The sequence below is a fragment of the Phalangium opilio genome, unplaced genomic scaffold (assembly GCF_054372755.1).
Source record: "Phalangium opilio isolate 3A_F unplaced genomic scaffold, DU_Popi_V2 ptg000017l_1, whole genome shotgun sequence".
NCBI lineage: Eukaryota > Metazoa > Arthropoda > Arachnida > Opiliones > Phalangiidae > Phalangium > Phalangium opilio.
Window position 1 is genome coordinate 3,815,045 of NW_028324151.1, and position 21,630 is coordinate 3,836,674.

Genomic DNA, 21,630 nt, shown 5'->3' on the forward strand with positions numbered 1-21,630 from the left:
TATCAATGGCAAATAAATTTAATAGAAAGTATGGGGAAATTAGATTTGACGCCATATTTAAAAATGGCGGCCCGAAAACTAATAAAAATGTCTTGACGTGCACCATCTGATGCCTTTGTTACTAGTCTAAGATGGGAAAAATATTGTAACGTCTCAAAATCCTAAAATTCTATAACGTAATATTAAAGTAGAACGTTGCTGATTGGTCGACTAAATAAGCTAGAGAGAAAATGTGCGACACCATGGAAGGCTTTCATTAACTAACTAACCGCTCACTTTAAGTTATTATTATTTACCTTTGGTTATATATATTTATTTTCTTATTTTTTCTTTTTGTTTATTTTGATTTGGTAAACGTAATGTGGTTCCGTGAAAGTCTAGAGTACTTATAAAGATTGGATTGGGTGGAAGGTTATTTATTATTTTTTATATTCTTTCAGCTAATAGTTTGTCCAAACTTGACAGAAAAATCGATATATATCCGATTGACATTCTTTACGATCTTGAGGGGGAGGGACCAGGCATGCCATGCTTTATTTAGGTGACGACACTTCCGAGTCCAGTCGCGACAGGGTGCCAGAAAAAAACCAGTCCAGGGAGGGGGTGGCGACCCGACTTCTTTATCGGTACAACCTTTAAAGAGAAACTAAAATGAATCAGTAGAGAGAGAAAAATAAAGAGTAAAATCAATATAGATTCTGTGAGAGTAGACTATTTCGATGTATGTAACTTAAAAGGGGGTGAAACTCTGCCTTCCATGTCGGTTTTTGGCGCCTGCGCTGTAGGGTTTTTGTATGCAGAGACAGATGGCAATGTATCAACCCCTTGTATGTGGGGTTACTAATAATTGCCTACCCATTTTTTTACATCGGAAACTTCCGTTTGTGTCATGGAACATTACATTTCGACATGAATTCTCCCTTTAATCCGTTTTTATCGTGAATTGCATTGCTCTAGACCGGTAATAGGATTCGATATTGGATGGGATATCGGGACTCCGGGAGTTATATAAGGTTTTTGTGTGTGTGGTGACAGTTGGACTTAATTTAGTATATATATAGATATCACGGGTAATTTGCGGGAAAACTCAGGCATGGAAAGGCGCCCGCCCGATTACTGGCATGGAACACCCTAATATAGCGATCCTAATCTTCTCTATGCGGACTACCAATGCAATTCGCGTAGATAACCTCATAACCCTGTATTGCATAAGTAGGGACTAGGGATGGATGTTCAAAGCGTAATGCATGGGCTTATCTTATGTATTAAGCTTATCTTCCATTAAATTAAGCTCTACTGGGCATGCGTGGCGTGAATTTTGTTGCGTTATCAGTGCATTGGTATTAATGGGAATCGGCATTTTCGTTGTATCTATCCGCCGAGTCTCAGTCACGTGACATTGCCCCATCACTACTTCAGGAAATAGTACCGTTACTACTTCAAAATATAGTTCTTGACTCATACCCTCCATGACGCGTTGTACATCCCAAGGATACTGTTGGGGGATAAGTATTCCTAGTATGTGACTATGTATTCTAATATAGTGAACTTTAACCCATATGCCGATAACGACCTATAAATAGAACCCACTGCGATAATAACGGGGCAGAGTACTACGACGCGTGAGCCGATAAGGCTGACTAGATATTATCTTATCATGTATTTAATGTAACTTAAATAAACTTAGAAATTAGTAAATGTGTCGACTTCATAACTCAACAAATGGCGACGGAGGCGAGATGATCAGCATCTCAAGGAAAACATAAACAGACGAGACTCATACCGCAGTGCAATACCCGCCCAGTCACTCTACTACGTTCGACAGTCATCATGTCCGCCCAAGCTGGCCAATTCCCACCTTTCAATCCGTCGGTTGATCAATGGACCATTTACGCCGAACGTCTGGACCAGTACTTTCTCGCTCATAAAATCAAAACATCAACGAACCCTGAAGATGACAACACAGAGGTCTTAGAGTTACAGCGAGCCACCCTGTTAACGGTAGTAGGCTCAGACACATATATTCTACTGAGAAATCTGATAGCACCAGAAAAGCTCACGGACAAGTCATATGTGCAACTGAAGCAAGTTCTAGCCAAACATTACGATCCGGCGCCGCTGGAAATAGTGGAGCGGGTCAAGTTCTATCGACGAGATCGCATGATAGGGGAATCGGTGTCGTCGTTCGTTGCAGCCATACGTAAAATGACAGAGTTTTGTAATTTCGGAGCAACCCTGGACCTAATGCTGAGGGACAAGTTCATCGCGGGCATTAACAATGATCCTGTTCAGCGTCAATTATTGGAGATACCCAACGTTACGTTTGAAAAAGCCGTCGACAAAGCGTTGTCCATCGAAACAATCGAACGGGAATCACAGGCCATCAACAGTCATAGCCGTATGGATACAGATCAAGTTCATCGACTATCCAGTCTTCAAAGACGACCTAACCAGTCAACATCGCTCGCTAAAACATATCAACGGCCAAGGAATGGTAATTACACATCTGAAAGGTCTTACCCGACATCAACATCGCGCCAGTCACGGAAAGACCTTGCCCAATCAAGAAACAAGTTCTGCAGTCGCTGCAACACTACAAGACACTTAGACGGAGATTGCCCATTTATGGATGCCGAGTGTTATACTTGTGGCAAAAGAGGCCACATAGCGTCAGCATGCCGACAATACGCCAGACCTAATGCTACCAATTCCAACAAACAACGTTATGATCAGGCACGCACTCATCACATTCAGGCAGAGATCGACCACGACATCGCCAACCGGGCAGAAAACCGCATGGCCGATAGATCACCCGAATATGACGTTTTTTACGTTGGACAAATCGCCACAAATAACCAGCTCGACAAGGACGCCGTAATACGCCCTATAATGATATCGTGCAAGATATACGACACCAACGTCAGTTTTGAACTGGACACAGGCTCTGCGTACACCCTCATATCCGAGGAAATACAGTCAAGAATACCACAATTAACCAATCTACAACCACCATCAGCAAGCCTTTCCTCATTCACTGGGCACTCGGTGAAAATAAAAGGACAAGCAGTGGTTCCAGTCACTTACGAAGAGAACATCTTACAACTCCCAGTACTTGTCTACGAAGGCCGCGGACCAACACTCATAGGCAGACAATGGATATTCTCCAGCTTTAATATCATCCCAAGACCGGAACATCACATCAGACACATATCCGACCCCAGCCCAGGATTACCGGAGATCTTACGAAAACATGAAGCTCTTTTCTCCCCAGGCATGGGATGCATCAAGGATGTCAAAGTCAAACTCCATATCAGAAAGGACTCAAGACCTCGATTCTTTAAAGCGCGCTCACTACCGTACCACTTGAAAGACGGAGTAGAAGCTGAACTACTGAAACTACGCGATAACGGCATAATTTCGCCTATACCTTACGCAGAATCGGCGACGCCCATCGTACCAATCATGAAGCCCAACAAGGAGATCCGGATATGCGGAGATTTTAAAATAACCACGAACAAAATGATTGACACGGAAAAGTACCCCTTACCGAGAATAGAGGACATTTTCGCTAAACTAGCGGGATGCACCGTCTTCTCAAGATTGGACTTACGCAACGCCTATAACCAACTGGAACTGGCCGAGGAATCAAAGAAACACGTCGTAATAAACACCACCAAAGGGCTCTTCCAGTATAATCGACTACCCTTTGGCATATCGTCGGCGTCCGCGATATTCCAACGACATATGGAGACCATACTACAGGATCATCCATCCTGTCTACCCTTCCAAGACGACAACATCGTGGGAGGAAAAGACGTGGACGATCACAACCGGAAGCTAGACAAGATATTGACAACTCTTCAGGAAGCCGGGGTGAAACTTAACAAGGACAAATGCCAGTTCCTAAAGACCACTATCGACTTCCTGGGTTATCGACTGGATTCAACGGGCCTCCATCCCCAAGAAGGAAAATTAGACGCTATAAAAAAGGCACCCGCACCGGTATCACTACATGGACTACGATCTTTCTTGGGCCTGATAAACTATTACTCAAGATTTATACCGGATTCGTCGACACTTCTGGCACCCTTATACGAGTTACTGAACAAATCTACAAAGTGGGAATGGAAGAAAATTCATCAAGACACTTTCAACAGCGCCAAAGAAGCGATCCAAGCGTCTGACATGTTAGTACACTTCGATCCAGAAAAAGAAGTAATATTGGCCTGCGACGCTTCACCTGTGGGTCTCGGAGCCGTAATTTCACATGTAATTGACAACGAGGAACGTCCAATAGCCTTCGCTTCGAGGTCTCTATCTGCAGCCGAACGAAAATATCCACAAATAGAAAGAGAAGCCCTGGCCATTGTATACGGAGTCGTCCGATTCAGAGACTATCTACTTGGAAAGAAATTTACGCTTATCACCGACCACAAACCTTTAGTGGTGATATTCTCGGAGGACCGACAAGTACCGCCCATGGCAGCCGCTAGGATCCAGAGGTGGGCATTACTCTTGTCCGGATACAATTACAATATCAAGTACAAGCAAGGATCCATGCACAATAATGCCGACGCTCTTAGTCGCCTGCCAGTAAAACAACCAGAATTTGAACCACCCATTCCAACGGAGTTAGTACTACTCTTACGAGCAGGACAAGACGGTCCCATAGACATCATCAAGATGAAAGAAGCAACTCTTAAAGACAACATCCTGCAGGAAGTCATGTTGTATACTAGAGACGGTTGGCCCACAAACAAGTCCAATATCAGGCTGAAAACACGGAGATACTATCAACGAAGATACGAGATTTCGATAGCGGACGATGTTCTACTGATTGGAAACAAAGTAATTGTGCCGGAAGGTTTGAGAGACGATATCATGAAGGAATTACACAGCACTCATCAGGGAGTGAGATCAATGAAAGAATTAGCACGTTCCAAAGTATGGTGGCCGGGAATAGACGGAGACTTGGAGAACATATCCCGGCACTGCAAAACATGTCGGGAACAAGCACCGATGCCACCCAAAAAGTACTCACCGTGGCCATCTGAAACTCAACCTTGGCAAAGAGTCCACATCGACTTCGCCGGTCCAGTTGAAGGCAAATACTTACTTATTACGGTGGACGCCTTCTCAAAATGGATAGAAGTGGATATTACGAAGGATACAACATCATCTACCGTAATCACTTGCCTTCGGCAACATATGACAAGATTCGGGATCATGCCAAAGCTAATAAGCGACAACGCAACCTGTTTTACAAGCGCCGAATTTCAAGAATTCACGAGAGCGAACGGAATTGAACATTTAACTATTGCCCCTTATCATCCAGCATCCAATGGCCAAGCAGAAAGATCCGTAAGAACTGTTAAAACAACGTTACGTAAGATAACCGGCGGATCATCAGCAGAAACGGAGCTGGTTGGGCAAGGACTCGACAAATACAAAGAAGGATCACTTATGCTAAGGATGTCACGATTTTTGCTAAATTACCGCAGAACGCCCGTCAATGGTGGAAAATCCCCGGCAGAAAACATGTTAAACAGGACACTCAGGACCAGATTGGATCTATTCCACCCCAAGCACGCTTCAAACCAGGACAAGAATGTATTGAAGAGACGGACAGTCACAGCAAGAAATTACGGACGAGGTCATAAATGGATTGATGGCACGATTGTTAAAGAACTGGGAAAAACGATGTACGAGATAGAAACGACGGACGGAATTATTAGAAGACACAAGAACCAAATTCGATTTCAAACTGATGCTGTGCCTAGAACTTCAGAACATACGCAGCCGAATAATCAAACTTTTAATGCGAACAGAGGACGAGAAAACGCAGGAGTTCACGCAGGAGTTCCTCAAGCGGTCCGCCCACATCGAACCATCACCTTCTACCCGACGATTAACTTCAGACGATCGATAACAGCTCCGGCCAGTCAGGGTCAACAACATACTAGGCAAAACCGAAAGCAAACATCAGTCACGCCAAGCCTTGGCCAACGCAACAACTTATCGCCCACAACCACTCCGCAACATGCAACATCATCGGCAAGCCCTCAACAACAAACATTGTCACCTAAGCCAGTCGAAGGATGCCCAACAGCAGCGCCCATACAGCCGACACTACCGGATGTCACCACGACTGAGGACAACACACACGATTCAAACCAGCTATCACATCAACACTCACCCATCGTTCGACAACGGCTACGAAGAAGTACAAGACCACACAAACCACCAGATAGATTAGGTTTATAAAAAAAAAAAAAAAAAAAAAGGGGGGAAAGTGATGTTGGGGGATAAGTATTCCTAGTATGTGACTATGTATTCTAATATAGTGAACTTTAACCCATATGCCGATAACGACCTATAAATAGAACCCACTGCGATAATAACGGGGCAGAGTACTACGACGCGTGAGCCGATAAGGCTGACTAGATATTATCTTATCATGTATTTAATGTAACTTAAATAAACTTAGAAATTAGTAAATGTGTCGACTTCATAACTCAACAGATACCTAATCAAAACCAATATCCTATTGACCTTAACCTATCAATGGTTTGATAACCTTATGATATACATCGATGACTTTGTCGATTCTAGCTATAGGCCGATAGATTTCCCCAATCAAAATCCCAAGCCCAATTAAAGACGAACGAGGCCAGCATGCAAAGCCATTTTGGGAATCGATTGATAAAGATAAATATCAATCTACCTACGATTCATAAATTTCGAGACGGACAGTTCTTCGTAAGAAAAAATAGGGCCTATTTTTTTTTTAATGAGTTTCAAATTAGGCTTAGCAAAGATTTGGAGTCGTTTCGCGCCAATCTTGCACGTGCATCATTTTTTTACGCGCCGTTTTTAATGACATAAAAATAATCCTGTCAAATACAGACACTATAACGTCATAACGCAAGATGCCTGAATTTTTTTTGGGGGGGGGTTAATAAATTTCTTTTATATCGTCAACGTATTTGACTTGGGAAAAATTCCTTAAATTTATTTTTTATTCGTATATTAAAGTCGTTTTGATGATGACAAAATCGAAGAAATTTTTTCCCCTTATATATTTTCAAAATGATCCAACTTTTTTGGGGAGGGGGGACTGTAAAGTGAATTCATTCAGTCTTTCCAAGAATCATTCAATATTTTTTTTCCCTTCCAAGAATTAGAGAAGCTAGTATGATCAAAAGAGCAAAGAGAGAGACCAGGGTTTATACAAACCTGGTAAAGCTGGAGAACTTGAAATGACAAGGAAATAAATTGTTGAGTAAAAATTCAGAGAGAGCTAGTTGAGTTAAATTTATGGAAACCTCAGAGAAATTCATAATTTTCTAGTAAAATTCAGGAAAACATCAGGGAAATTTATAATTTTTTAGTAAAATTCATTAAAACCTCTGGGAAATTTATAATATTTAAGTAAGATTCATGGAACCCTCAGGGAAATTTATAATATTTAAGTAAGATTCATGGAAACCTCAGGGAAATTTATATTTTTTTAATAAAATTCATGAAAACATAAGGGAAATTTATATTTTTTTAGTAAAATTCATGGAAAATTCGGGGAAACTCATGAGGCTAGAGTAAGTGTGAGTAAATAACCAATCCCATAGTTATTACTCCAAAAAAAACCACTTCTGTAGTTACTAGGTGACCTTGCACCTGGAAATATATGGGGAAAAACCGGAAATGTCAGGAAAATCAGTTTTCTTGAAGTTGTACGAACCCTGCCGGAGAGAGAGAGAGAGGGGGGGAGAGAGCTAGAGAGGTCTGGATATGAAAGATAGATATAGAAGGGGGTCTGCTTGTCAGCTAATTGGAGGGAGAAACCCCCGCAGTTTAGAAACCCCAGGGGGATCCTTATCGACAATGAACTAGAAAGGAAAATGATGTCAAGGGAGGGAATAACTTCGCCTTCAGCCAGTGCTGAACGTCTGCCCCATGAAGAAGAAGAAAATTACACCCTTATATGTTATAGACTTATAAAACAATAAATGATACCCATAGGAATTTCTTCCCATGGGGTTTTTTTTCTTTCGCAAAAATAATAAAGGATCACGTGCCTTAAAATAGCCAGGGGACGCTCACGTGTAATATATTACGTTTTGAACACGTGACTACCACCTGACCATTAGCGGGAGAAATTCATTCCAGGGAGGTACCACAGGTGCTTTTTAGTTCAGGATTTAATCCAAGAGGGGGTCCCCTTCAAACTTAACTACAATTTTTTTCAAATTTTAATCTTAATTAAGTCTAAACGTCAGTTGATCCATGCGCAATGATCCACCTGTGGATGGCATTCTCATGTAGATACTATCAAGAACCGGTTAGTATGGTTAGTCTCACTGAACGCTCTTCCCCTTTCAGTTAAAGACAATTTTCGTCAAAATTATAGAAGATACCACCACCTTTTCTCACTGATTTCTCCAAGGTAACGCCGCGCGGCTGGAAACGTTTCAATTTTTCATTACCAGTTTCTTGTACCTCAGTTTTTCCTTCACTTTTAAATTGAATTTTGCTCTTCTATTATGAGCTTGCCAACTGAGTCTTTGAGACTTTGCTGCTGGAAATAAATAAGATTCAACTTTCAGAATCCAATTTCTCTTGTACCTATATATACTAAAAGAAAAAAAAAATCTGCCGGGCTAACTTTCAATCTAGCATCTGGTTGGCTGGGAACTTTAGACATCCATACTTTCTATTGAATCTTTCCGTATTCTTTTCTATCTGTTCGGATGAAACTGGACCCCAGAATTGGTCCAGGAACGAATGAGATGGTCCAGTTTCAACTTTAGTTCAGTTGGGAGAGATATAATAAAAATTCTTTGAGATTTGATACATTTCTTCCATATTTCAGATTGAATTGAAATATATGGAATGGGAATTTAGGAAACTTTGCCGGATTTTGACTGCTTCGGTGGCAGGGGTATGTGAAGGTGATTCGGGTCAGGTGTAGGGTAGTTATCAGGAATATTGATTTTATTTTTTGATGTCACAAAGAGCCGCGACTTTTCAAGATATTTTTGCTTTCGAATTTATGAAATTGTCGTGGCTATTTTTGGGGTTGGTTTGAATTCACTAACGCTCTGAAGCGACCAATTTCCATAATTATATTTTTAATTAAGGACATTTTATAGGTCTGTGACGACTCAAAACCGTCTTTGAGGTCAGAGATTCATTTTTTCCTGGCAATTATTTTTAATATAAAACAAAAAATGCCATGTTCGAATTAAATTTTTTTCTTTCGTTGAATTTTAACTTTAAAAATTTCCCCGAAACCTATTTTCAAAATTGACTTCAAAATATAAAAGTTACCTGTGTTTCATTTTAGATTTTACCTACTTTATAATTAAATTCAATTTTAAATTGAGGTTTAATCTTTAGAAGATATTTACCACCGATTATGTCTATAAAAAAATTTGGTGAATTGAAAAAGAAAATTCTTTCAAGCGCGGTATTGTCAAATTTTAATTTACTCCGAATTTTACTTCCTTTTTTATAGGAACTTAAGTTCGCCCGTATTATTATGCAAATTTAACGAGATTCTTTTAAACTTTCTCTCTCTCTTTCTCCCTCTCTCTATTTGCTTAAATTTGAATAATCTGGGATAAATTTTGCATGCATAAATAGTTCTACAAGATAGTTGTAGTATTCTATATTCATGTCGTTCAGAATGTTCAAGAGACCATAAGCAATATGATATTCAATTTAAAATCAGTTTCATCAAAGGCTGATCGAAAGCAAATCATGGATCTTATATCTTGAGGATTGGAAAATTGCACGTGCTCTTTATCCACGTGCAAAAATATGTAATAGGCCTAAATTAATTAATTTCAAAGTAGTCTTGAAAGTTATATAAAGTCCATGATTATGTATATGAGAGAAAACTTGATGTTTATCGAAATCCAATGGCCCCTGGATACGAGCTTCACCCTTATACGTTGGTGTATTGCAAGTCCAACATTTCTACAGGGGTAGTATTTAAAATGCATGAGAACTAAACCCCTTAATGCTGGCTTTCCTCTAAAACTTTTCTTCTTATAAAATAAAATATTTCAAAAGTTTAAAAGTGTACTAGAATTATATTGAACTGCACGTTTTAGCCTAGTATAGGAGAATATATAGCGCTATTAATTCTAAAATTTGCTATGAGGCCACAGCGTTGTTTAGCTATTTGATTTGACCCAATATTAACACAACAGAGAATTAAAATTTTTAAATTTACATTCAAAACTAATTTGAGTTAATCTTGATTGTGTTTTAGAATTATTTATTCTACATCGTTAGTTCAGTTAATGTGATGAGATATGGGAAACCAACCTGGTTTTTATCTAAGGTATTGGCTATCCTCAAATAGCCCAGCCATTCTGTATTAAGCCTGCCTGTTTTGACCGACCAGACACTTGAGTGGCCGTCCACGTTTTATATGACCATCATAAAATATACTTTTAAATTGATGTAATATAAGATCAAAAGGAGTGATGTTCGAGTTGGCGAACAGAGGAGGGGGGAGATATAAAAATTCTCGCCATATTTTATGTCCAGGGACTCTTCTTGTTGGGAAGGTTTTAAAGAAAAAAGACAAATTTGTCAGCCTGATGGAGGGTGATGCTCTCGCAATCTTTCTATACACGCTTCTTATGGGCGAAAGAAGTAGATTAGACCGAAGTAATCAAGATAAAGAATGTTTCTCTTATTGTAAACTCACTTTATGGAGTCTAGGCGTTAGGTGTATCTGTGAAGCGGGTGATATTACTTGGGGTATACAGGGCGTTTCTGATAAGTCTGAAAACATTAAGGGGGATGTTCTTTGGGAAATCGATTTTGAGTTGAAAATGTAACTTCTATCTATGACATTTTGTTGGCCACAAGGGACACTGTTTTCGAGTTATGATTTGATTTGAGTATTTTAGGGATGACCCCTTAATTAAATTATATATAATCATCGCCCTTCAGTTTCGTTATTAAATTTAACGGGGTCATCCGTAAAATGCTCTGATCTCACCTTTTAATCAAATACTTTGGTGGTTTCAACTAGGAGCTATAATTATATTATTTTTAACTCAATAATTGGAAACTTCCCCTTTGGTCAACCCTTTATTTGATAACATCAGGTTAATCTACTTTTGATCTTCATAGGAAAGTGTGAAGGGAGAGGGGAGGTACGAGATGCCTTGTCGTTGACGCATATATATCTTTGGTCAAAAATCATTCGTCTTTGGAGGCCGTTTTTTCTTTCTTATATTTTACTCGCGCTTAGTTTAGCCGACAAAGACATCGAGTTATGTTATATGGGAAAAGGGTTAAGAAGGAAAAATATATATGTATGTCGAAAAAACTCAGTCTTCCCGGAGCCGAACCATCTTTCCATCTTTTATATTCCTTTGACTTTTACGGACCATAGTTTTTTACTAGTACATGTATACAGGGTGTTTCTGATAAGTCTGATGGCATAAATTAAGAAGGGGATGTTCTTTGGGAAATCGATTTTGACATTGAAAATGTATCTTCTATCTCAATTTTACCACAAGGGACACTGTTTTTTGGTCAATGTATTTTACGGATGACCCCTTAAATTTAATTAAGAAACTGATTTAGGCAATTGTTATATATTTTTTAATTAAGGAGTCATCCCTAAAACACTCAAAATCCAATCATAACTCGAGAACAGGGGCCCTTAGGGCAAAATGGAGGTAGATAGAAGTTACATTTTCTACTCAAAATAGATTTCCCAAAGAACACCCCCCCCCCTTAATTAATTTATGGCAGACTTACCAGAAACACACTGTATATTTATATCAGTTAATGGGTTTTTTTTCTGCAAATAAAAGTACATATTTATTAAAAATGACTCGGGGAAAACCAGGTAAAATTTAAATTTGTCTAGAAAAATTTCTTTAGATATTTAGGGAAAACCTGGAAAATCAGAATATTTTCAAATCAAAAATCGGTGGTAACGCTATTTAACTAAAAGTAAATATTCAAGAAACGATACATTGAAACAATATCGAGGGAATTGCTGGGAAATCTCCAATGCACAGGCGAGCTCAAAATCATCATTTTCAAAACGAAAAAAGAAAGAAAATTAAAGATCTTTTGTTTAGTTGCAAAACTAAAAACTGCATGTGCGTCAGGACGAGGGGGTAGACACTTGAGAACTCAGGTGTACAATATGTCTTGAACTCAATGCACTGTCATAGCTGAACTGTGCGTTCCGAAGTCTTTGAACTCAATGCACTGCCAAAGTTGAACTCTTTTGAACTCAGAGATTCAGAGCGTCTATACCCCCTCGCGTCAGGACTCAGGATCTATACGAAAAGATCCTTAGACGATATATTTTTTCTCATGGTGTTTTTTCACCACTGGCGTTATGTTGTTTTTTCTTCACGTTGTTTCGAATTTTATTTATTATTTTTTCATTGGTTCAAGACGAGTTCGGAATTCTTATCGTTTCATTTCTCTTGTATATTGAGCCTTAAGGCCTAAGGATGAAATGGAGAGAGAGAAACAAATTTCCCATCCGCCTTAATTCAATTGGGAATTCTAGGAACATCCTTTTCCCTTACTCCCTTACTTCCCCATCTTCAATTTTTCTCTTGCGCTTCCAGGAAAGTTTCGGCATATACGTCACCATTTTATGACGATGGAAACTTGTGTGTTATATCTGGGGACGTTTTGATATAAGAATTGTATCCGTCAATATTATTTCTGATTTTCTTGGAAGGCGTTGTTACTATTTGTGGGGTGTTAATATATGCAGGGAAGAGTTAGGGAAAATCAGGGAATTTTTTGATTTAAAGGAAATATCTCAGGGAATATCATAATTATCTTTAGAAATTAGTCTAGGCCTAGAGAAAGTAATAATTATTTAAAGAAAATTTTCAAATTTAATTGAGCTGAAATGTCATTAAATTATACCATAAGTTAATAAGATGTGTTCCTTCCATAAGTTTGTTAATCTCTGGTTACAAACTGGAGCTTGTCATGAAGTGACGATTGAAGTAGGTCATAGATTCAGGGTAAAGCGAAGTACGCCTGGTGAGGCGCTGTCAAAGGCTTAGTAAGTTCAGACTAAATAGGACCTAGATGGAACTTGGTCCTGCAAAATTAACCACCACCGAGTGTAGGACTTCAATTCTCGCTTCCGTCGTTCTCGAACTAGTTATCTCGAGTTGTAAGTCTCTCAGTAGCATTACGAAGTATAAGTAGTGTCATACTTATGGAACATATCATTTATAATCTTATGGTTAGATGTGTACTTGTATCCGAGAGACTGGTTTATAAGGGGGGAGGGTTGAAGGGCTAATTTGATACCAGAATCGACATTATTACGTTAATGGTGCGGCAAAACTCCGGTCTTTGCATAATCCGGAAATGAAGAGCTGGGGCTATGAAATGCTTGGAATGGGATCTTTTACAGCGCATATTGGACTCGATTATAGCATCGTTTACGTATATATATAAACGCCTTTTTATCCCCAAGGGGAAAATCGTTTTCGGGTTTGTTAGTAGCGTTTCTAATTGCCAGTTTAATGGCAACTCCGGATTAAATGAGCCCTAAGCGTGCGTCGACTTTTAATTCGAGCTAATTTCCATAAAATCCGGCCATCGTGATGCAGCAAGGGGGCGCACGTGCGCCTTCTCTAATCGGTTTTATGAGACTTTATAAAATAATAAGGTCTCATTCCTTTTTGCCCTATACGCTATAAGAAGAACTATTTTTAAGGTATTTTTCGACATACTGTATAACCTAAAGAAGTATATTAAACCTGACAGAAATCGAAATTACGAAATTCGTTAAATATGTATATATTTTTTGTTGTTTGCAATAATTGCGGTGGAATTTGAAAATTTGTTAAATATTTTGTTCTTTGTCAAATAGATCTATTAAAATTACCGTTTTGAGTGAGACTGTTGAGTGGGGTTTTAAATTATGCCTTGGCACTAAGTTTCAATTGAAGTTTTGTTAGCCTAAATTATGTAGTCAATATTAACAAAAATGTAGATTAAAATTTACAATTTGTGGTGATTTTAGTGGGATTTATAAGGTCTTCTTGGCTCTATAATTAATTTGTTTTAAATTTATTGAGCTAAAACGTAGATGTTTGTAGATCAATATTACAAAGACCCAACTTAATTAAATTAATTAACCATTTTCAATCTTAATTGTGGTACGATTTTAAAGGTCTATCCCCCCACACGTACCTTAGAATAGGTACATTTTCCCAACCAATTTTTTGGTTTCTATGTTTAACTTCACTCATTCCAAGGAAGGGTTCTACTATAGTATAATAGACACTAGAACCTCTATCTTCTTCATTTTTTTTTGTTCAAAGTAAATATTACTCTTTTCATTTTCTCTCTCTCTCTCTCTCCTCTCTCTGTACCAATTACATCATAAGATAAGGAACATATTTAAGTGTGCCCCATGAAAAGAGTAGACTAATATTTGACTTGACATCGCAGTATCGTTTTTCAAAATTATCGTAGAACACGCTTTGAGGCGATTATCAGCTTTTTTTTCTTTTCTTTTCTTCTCTCTCTCAAGATTGAAAGTTGTTTCGGGTTTCCGACTTAAGAAACTCGTTGAATATCGAATTAATTCTACAGCAAAAAAAAAAAGAAAAGGAAAAAAGGAAATATCTGGAACTTCTTACTCATTCTTCTGGATGATTTTTCTAAGCTTTTCGTTATCGTGTTGAAAGTTATTTTAATAGACGTAGGCATATACAGGGTGTTTCTTATAAGTCTGCATACCATAAATTAAGGGGGATGTTCTTTGGGAAATCGATTTTGAATCGAAAATTTCTAGAAACTTCTATCTCCATTTTGCCACAAAGGACACTGTTTCAAATCGAGTTATGATTTGATTTGAGTGTTTTAGGGATGACCCCTTAATTAATTAAATTAGAAATCATTGTCTAAATCAGTTTCTTAATTAAATTTAAGGGGTCATCCGTAAAATACTTTGACCAATCTTAACTCGATTTGAAAGAGTGTCCCTTGTTGTAAACAAAATGGAGATAGACAGAAGTTATACATTTTCTATAGTCAAAATCGATTTCCCAAAAAGAATATTCCCCTTAATTTATGGTATGCAGACTTATGATCAGAAACACCCTGTATATACCTAGGAACGACACATTTCATGCGGAATAATCATTTAACACACGCAAACCATTGTTGTTTTTATATAGTACGAAAGGTTTTTATACATTTTTTTTTCTGCCCTTAACCCGTTCGTAACTTCCATCTGCCTCTTTTCTCATAATAATTGCGAAATTATACCCTTTAATGATTAGTTGTAATAAGGCTACCGCATTGCAGCTACGAAACGTTTTTGTAGGTAGGAATAATCCTAAGGATTTATAAATGAATTTTTTCTGCGGTTAAATTAGATTTATAATTAAAGGAAATTGAGTGTATAGTTAATGGTCCTTAATTATGTCATTTCAAGAAAATTTTCATAGATATAATTTTGTGTATATTATATTTTACGCCCACATTTGCATAAATTGGCAAGTCTAATTATGTTTTTAATGAAATTTAAACCTAAATTGATGATACGGTCTTTCTCATTTAAATCTCTTCACTTTAGTAATAAAATCTATAGGATAATACCAAAATATTATGCAAAATTTTTAAAATTAAAAATTCCGAATTTTAACCCTATCTTTTCTTTTCGGTGTTTTGCAGATAACAACGTTGGTGAATGCCAAAGATAAATCCATGAAATCGGAGAAAACAGCTCGGGCAGTGGTCCGAGTAGGTCAAGGGGTCAATCTCGCCGTCGAGAGGTTCGTGTCTGTCGGTGAAGCCATCGCCGATGACAATCCAGAGATCAAAGTCGATATGTACGAGGCTTGTAAAGACGCTCGAGCCGCTGGTAAGTATCGACCCAATATCCTCTTCCCCCTTCACCTTCACCTTCAAAGAAGGTTTATAAAATGGGCCAATAGCTTGTCAAAATTAACGAAGAGAGGGGGAACACTTGTCTTCTTTAAAGGCGCCCTGATAGAACAACTTTGTTTCTCGCAACACCAAATGGGGATGGGCAGCGAAGAGTTAATAGCCAGTGGTCAGATGAACCGGGCGGCGGGCGCTGATAAAAGTCAAATGGTTCGAGCCGCCAAAGGACTGCTTTCCTCCGTCACCAAAGTACTACTCTTGGCTGACACCGTAGTTGTCAAACAATTACTTAGCGCCAAAGATAGGGTATGTCATCCTTGGGTTAATTATCTTTCAATAAAATTGGGTTTTGGTTGACGACCTTTATAGATAAATAAATAAATTGGGAAACTAAGACTAGGAAAGTCCCATTCAATCCTAATCTATTGATTGGGTCCTTTTGCAGGTGGCAATTAGTTTAAATCGTTTAGAAAATGTAGCCAATTTCACGGAATTCGTAAAAGCCTTTAGTCAATTCGGTACGGAGATGGTCGAGTTAGCTCATTTATCCGGCGATAGACAAAACGATTTGAAAGACGAACGGCGTAGAGCTCAAATAGCAGCGGCTAGACAAATTTTAGAAAGGTCGACCATGATGTTATTAACTTCTTCCAAGGTAAGGAAAGGAAGAAGTTCATTCGAACAGTCTTCAAAGTACTTTTTCAACGCGTCCTCAGGCATGTCTACGTCATCCGGAATGCGAAACGGCTAGGGAAAACAGAGACACGATCTTCCTGCAAATGAGGCGAGCCATGGACCTGGTCCATTACGTCGTCAAGGACGGAGTTATCCCCGAATTAGCGGCGGCCGCCAATAGCGAATCCAGGAGAAGCAACAACCCGATGGGAGTGGGTTCTTGTCGGCAAGGAAGATCGAATTCGACGGCCGCTTGGCGACTGGAGGAGTTGGACCAGTGCCTGACCGTTCACAACGCCCTGAAGAAATTCGAGGATTTGGTGGAGATGACCCGCATGACCTTGGTGGGTCCCGGTGACCGGGATCGCCTGACTGGTGCCTTAAACGCTGTCGTCGAGAGGACGCAAGATTTTACAGATTCCGCTTACACGAGTCACGAACACAGGGAAAATATTTTGCTCTTATGCGATCGAGCCCGCTTAGAATTAAACCAGTTGCTCAGGATAGGCATTGGCCTGGTGAGTCGTCCATTTCCTCCCCTTCATCGCCTTCGGAGACTCGTTCCATTTTGTTGGAACTGGCCTTTTTTTCCTTTAATTTGCTTTCCCCCTTTTGGGATATTAACATTTTGCAGGATCAGGCTGGCTCCTTGTCGCCCAACGAAGACCTCGAATCGGCCATCTTACAAACGCTGCGTGCCAGTAAGGATTTGAAACAACAGCTTCAAGACACGGCCTTAGTTCAGGCCGACGAATTGGCCCGGGCGTTAGACGAAGTCGACGTTCTTAGCAGGCTAAGAAATGCCGCTTTAGCCGGAGACCAGTCACGGTTGCAAGAATACACCGAACGCTTTTTAGAAGTAGCCGATCACGTGCAAGAAGTTTGCAAACTCCTTCATCACGTAGCTAGCTCAGAATCATTACAAGTTTCGTCGAAAAATACCGAGTATTGTCTCAAAGTGTACGGAAGTCAGGTAAGAGATGATGACGTCAGTCTGTCTATTGTCGCCTATACAATTATCAACTGATTTCGATTGCGAAACGTATTAAGGTTTTAAGCGCTTGTCAAACATTATGTCTACACTCGACGAGCAAAATAGCGAAAGAAAATTTGGACGTCTTTTTAGAAGTGTGGCAATCTTTGGTCTCTGACGTTCTTTCTTTGTCCAGAGAAGTAGCCGAGCTTTGTAGAGGGAGAATACCTGACAAACCGGTCTATATGTCTTTACCAAGGCCAGGGGTAAGTGAGCCTTAACTATATTTTAACCATCACCTTTATTTATAAGCTACATCGCAGCACGCTATTGTCTACAATCTTAATTAACAAATAAACTATCGTGTTTCTTAACGTCGTAATTAAAGCTTTTTCGCTTAAAACTTATCGCCGCTTTCTGTTCTGTTTTAAATAAAACTAGCGCCACGGCACAACGCAAAAACCAATGAAGCCTGTTAAACTAGATGTGGAGGTGAGAAAATGTTAATTATAACGTCCGCTATTGCCCCAATTATCTTTCTCTATTATCAAACGTTTCTGTAGAGGGATTCAAGTGTTTTCTTGTATTCCTTTGTTCAATAGGAACAAGCCAAAATAGCGAAATTAGGCCTCGAAATGAAGCTTTTAACTTCGGAAATGGATGCCGAGACGGAAAAATGGCCCGAAACGGAGAATGATATTGTTCGGAAGGCCAAAGCCATGTCGCAGATGGCGTTCTCCATGTACCAGTTTACCAGGGGTGAAGGGGAACTGAAAACGACGCAGGACCTCTTCACTCAAGCGGAATTCTTCGCGGAAGATGCCAATAAACTTTATAAACTTGTTAGGCAATTCTCTTACCAGGTAAGTCAGCACTTGAATTAATTTAGTGTTTGTCTGTTAATTAAGGAAAGTAATAAGTTATTTTTAATAACATGTTCCCTTAATAGGCCTAATTTATCTTTAAATTAATAATTATTTAAAGTAATAATAGAGCTTGACCAGAGTTTATTAAATTTTTAATTAATTTTTAAATAAATAAATAGGAATTACACATTAAAGCAGGGATAAGGGAGTCAGATGGATTGGAAATGATGATGGGCGACCTGCGGCACCATATCTCTCCCAGTGTACCTCGCGCACGCCCCTACCTTTCCGTAGGCGATTGCTAAGTGCTGCCGCGTAGCGCCATTTTATTTGAATGAGAACTAGCTTCTATTTTTGAGATAGAGGGAGCGTCCTTTACAATTTCGTCCGGCACGACCCTACCTAACCGCTGGGGATGATGGGAGAACTATGGTGCCGTAGGTGGGGGTACAAAGGCAACGCTGTAGGTATGGGGGTTTCCACTCCATTATTCTCTCCTTCAAGATTAAAGATCGCTATTTTAAAATATTATGTCCGTGACAGTGAGCGCGCGATCGCGTGGACTATGTAAATATCAACTCCTGCGCATGCGCTGCCGGTTTTAGCGCAATTTTTGGTTATAGGCGTTGGCGCGATTTAGATCTGTTATCCCAATCCACTTTTGTCTCCTTTAGGTAATTGAATTACTTTGTAATTAGCAAAGTAATTTTTAGTTATAGTTTTTACTGAATAATTAGGCCTATTTTGATCATATGAGTAATCGTGAAAAAGACTTTTTTTGGAGTTGAAACCTCGTAATCAGTTCCCCCAAATAAACAGCCAAGGCTTAACGTAAATGACTAAGTCTGTTTTCTGGCGTTTTTATTAAGGTTCCTGGTGGTCAACAGAAAAAAGAGCTTTTAGAATATTTGGATAAGGTTCCAACCTTCGTCCAGCAGCTACAGTTCACGGTGAAAAATCCTACAGTTGGTAAAGCAGCCACTTTCACGAAAGTAAGAGAAGTAAAACCCTGGTTATTGTTTAACCTTTGAACTCTAGTGTTGGTTTTTAATGACGTTTGGTTTTTTGATGTTTTTAAAGGTGGATAATGTGATTCAAGAAACGAAAAATTTAATGAACGTGATATCTAAAGTAGTGACTACCTGCCTAGTTTGTGCAACGAAAGTGAGTACATGAAAACCATTTTTTTATTGCTTCAAACCAACACTTAAGAGCTTAACTGCAACTAAACTATAATTCCATATCTAAGTTTTGGTTTGAATTATTTTTGTTTTGCGGCATTTGCAAGCGCGGTTCTTTGTTGTTTGTTGTAGTAGTGGTGGTGTTTAACATTTAGTAATCACTGCACTTAACATCATCTAATTTACTAATTGCGGATGCACATTTTTATATCGTCTTGCGCAAGACTTATTTGCGAATATTTGCTTATGGGGTAACTATTTATATATCACTTTAGTGAATGAACAAGTTACGTTTTATAGACCATTTCGAAAATTACATACAGAGAAACAAACACACAGGGGTAGGGCCGCCATTGGAATATTCTCCCTCTTGTTAAGAAGCACCGCTAGAGGCAGTGCTTGTTGGCTACCCTCCCTAGGCGTGTAGTGAACTCGGTTGAACTATGTCTGGAGTGGCTTCTTGGCTAAAGGGAGAATACCCCAATGGCGGTATCCCCCCTATGTGTTGGTTTCTCTGTATGTAATTTCCGAAATAGCCTATTTGATGAACATTCTGTAGATATCCTTGCATTTTTAAAACTTGCAATAATAAGTGACATAACATATTACAAACATAACATACCCTTGCACTAACCCTGTTGTGAAAAGTAGACACAAACCTTATTGTACCATTGTAGAAGTACCTAAACTTTGTAGTCTCAACAATAACTTAGTTGAAAAACCCTCTTTGACTTGATGGTAACTTTTTAAATATCTATTTCCTCTCCATTACTGTTCTTATTCCTGAGGTTGATTGCATTGTTGATATTCCCAAAAACATCCTCCATGGTTCCTTTCAATATCCTTAATTCCTTTGTTTGGTTATCACCTATTTCCTAAATTCCGTTTTGTTGGTAGTTACTGGTATTCCATGGTTTCCCAAGGGTTGTAGAGCTTGTTTTTGGACTGTTTTCATGATCACATAGGTTTAATTCATGGCTTGTCGTAAATTTTCAAACATTGCTTATACAACCCGTTCCAAGCAAGCACTTTTTGTTCAGTGGGATTTTTTTCGATCCAAGTAGGCTAGAACTTCGATTTTGAGCAATGTTTCACGTCATCACTGTTTATTGGTACATATTTATCGCTCTGATTTGGTTCCAAAGGTTGATTTTTATCCATTTTTCATGCACATCTGGTTTACAATGTTTTCATATCCTCACCTGAATTCCAATGATTTCACTGCTTGTTTAATATTTTTCAATCACTCGTGGTTCATTTTGATGGTATTGGAGCCTAATCGCAAGCTTTTCGTGGTGCTGCTATTGGTTTAGCAGCTTTTTTGCATATTGTTGCTGGTTTTTTGAGATTGGTCATCCAAATGATCAATGGTTTTTGGGACAAATATTGTATTTGTGGTTTCAGTTCAATCTGGACTTTGGAGCGGGTGGTCGACGTAACCCCGGCTCTCCCTATAGAAATGACTCTGACGACCAAGGAGGGGATTCTGGGATGCCTCTAAAAGGTGGCGGGGTCAGCGCCTCAGACCCGGGCATTTGACAGTATGGGATCGGTCCCAGGAGGGCCAAGAGCGAACCACGCAGAACTCGCGTGTCTTTTTTACTCTTTTAGGGTCAAAATCCAGGCGAGACTAAGGATAGGGGGACGGAGCGGTTAAAACACCTGAAAAGTCTTTTCAATGGCGTCTTTCGCTGCCATAATCACGTGGTGGTGATGGCGTTTTTTGATTGGCTTAAAGGTGACGCCGCGACTGTCTTCCTAATATTGTAATTAGCAAGACAAATGCGTCATTCATGAGGGGTGCTACCACAAAATTTGGCCTAATACATATTGGTTAATTATCAATGGGATTCCTTCAGTGGTTGTTGATTTTAAAGATGGACATAAATTTTGGGTTTTAACCCTTTTTTAAGTTACCTTAGGTTCTCTTGGTTCGTTACAAAGCTCTTCTTGATTTCTTTTACGTTTTTTTTTTTTTTTTTAATTTTAATTAATTAAATTGTTAATTTTTTAG

At 39.0% G+C, this 21,630-nt stretch overlaps 1 protein-coding gene across 2 annotated transcripts in view; it reads left to right on the plus strand.

The window, feature by feature from the left end:
- The window catches only part of alpha-Catr (alpha-catenin related), a 157,382-nt gene that overhangs the window by 129,009 nt on the left and 6,743 nt on the right, over nucleotides 1-21,630 (plus strand). Inside the window, exons 2-12 of one of the 2 annotated variants that reach the window (XM_089866402.1) lie at nucleotides 15,709-15,898; nucleotides 16,019-16,227; nucleotides 16,367-16,576; nucleotides 16,638-17,114; nucleotides 17,231-17,569; nucleotides 17,647-17,835; nucleotides 18,011-18,061; nucleotides 18,172-18,432; nucleotides 19,305-19,427; nucleotides 19,516-19,599; nucleotides 21,021-21,157. In XM_089866402.1, coding sequence (XP_089722528.1) covers nucleotides 15,709-15,898; nucleotides 16,019-16,227; nucleotides 16,367-16,576; nucleotides 16,638-17,114; nucleotides 17,231-17,569; nucleotides 17,647-17,835; nucleotides 18,011-18,061; nucleotides 18,172-18,432; nucleotides 19,305-19,427; nucleotides 19,516-19,599; nucleotides 21,021-21,155 — 2,268 coding nt within the window. In that variant the 3' untranslated portion in view covers nucleotides 21,156-21,157. Of the gene's footprint in view, nucleotides 1-15,708; nucleotides 15,899-16,018; nucleotides 16,228-16,366; nucleotides 16,577-16,637; nucleotides 17,115-17,230; nucleotides 17,570-17,646; nucleotides 17,836-18,010; nucleotides 18,062-18,171; nucleotides 18,433-19,304; nucleotides 19,428-19,515; nucleotides 19,600-21,020; nucleotides 21,615-21,630 lie in introns of those variants that run through there. The other variant, XM_089866403.1, reaches the window with a different exon arrangement.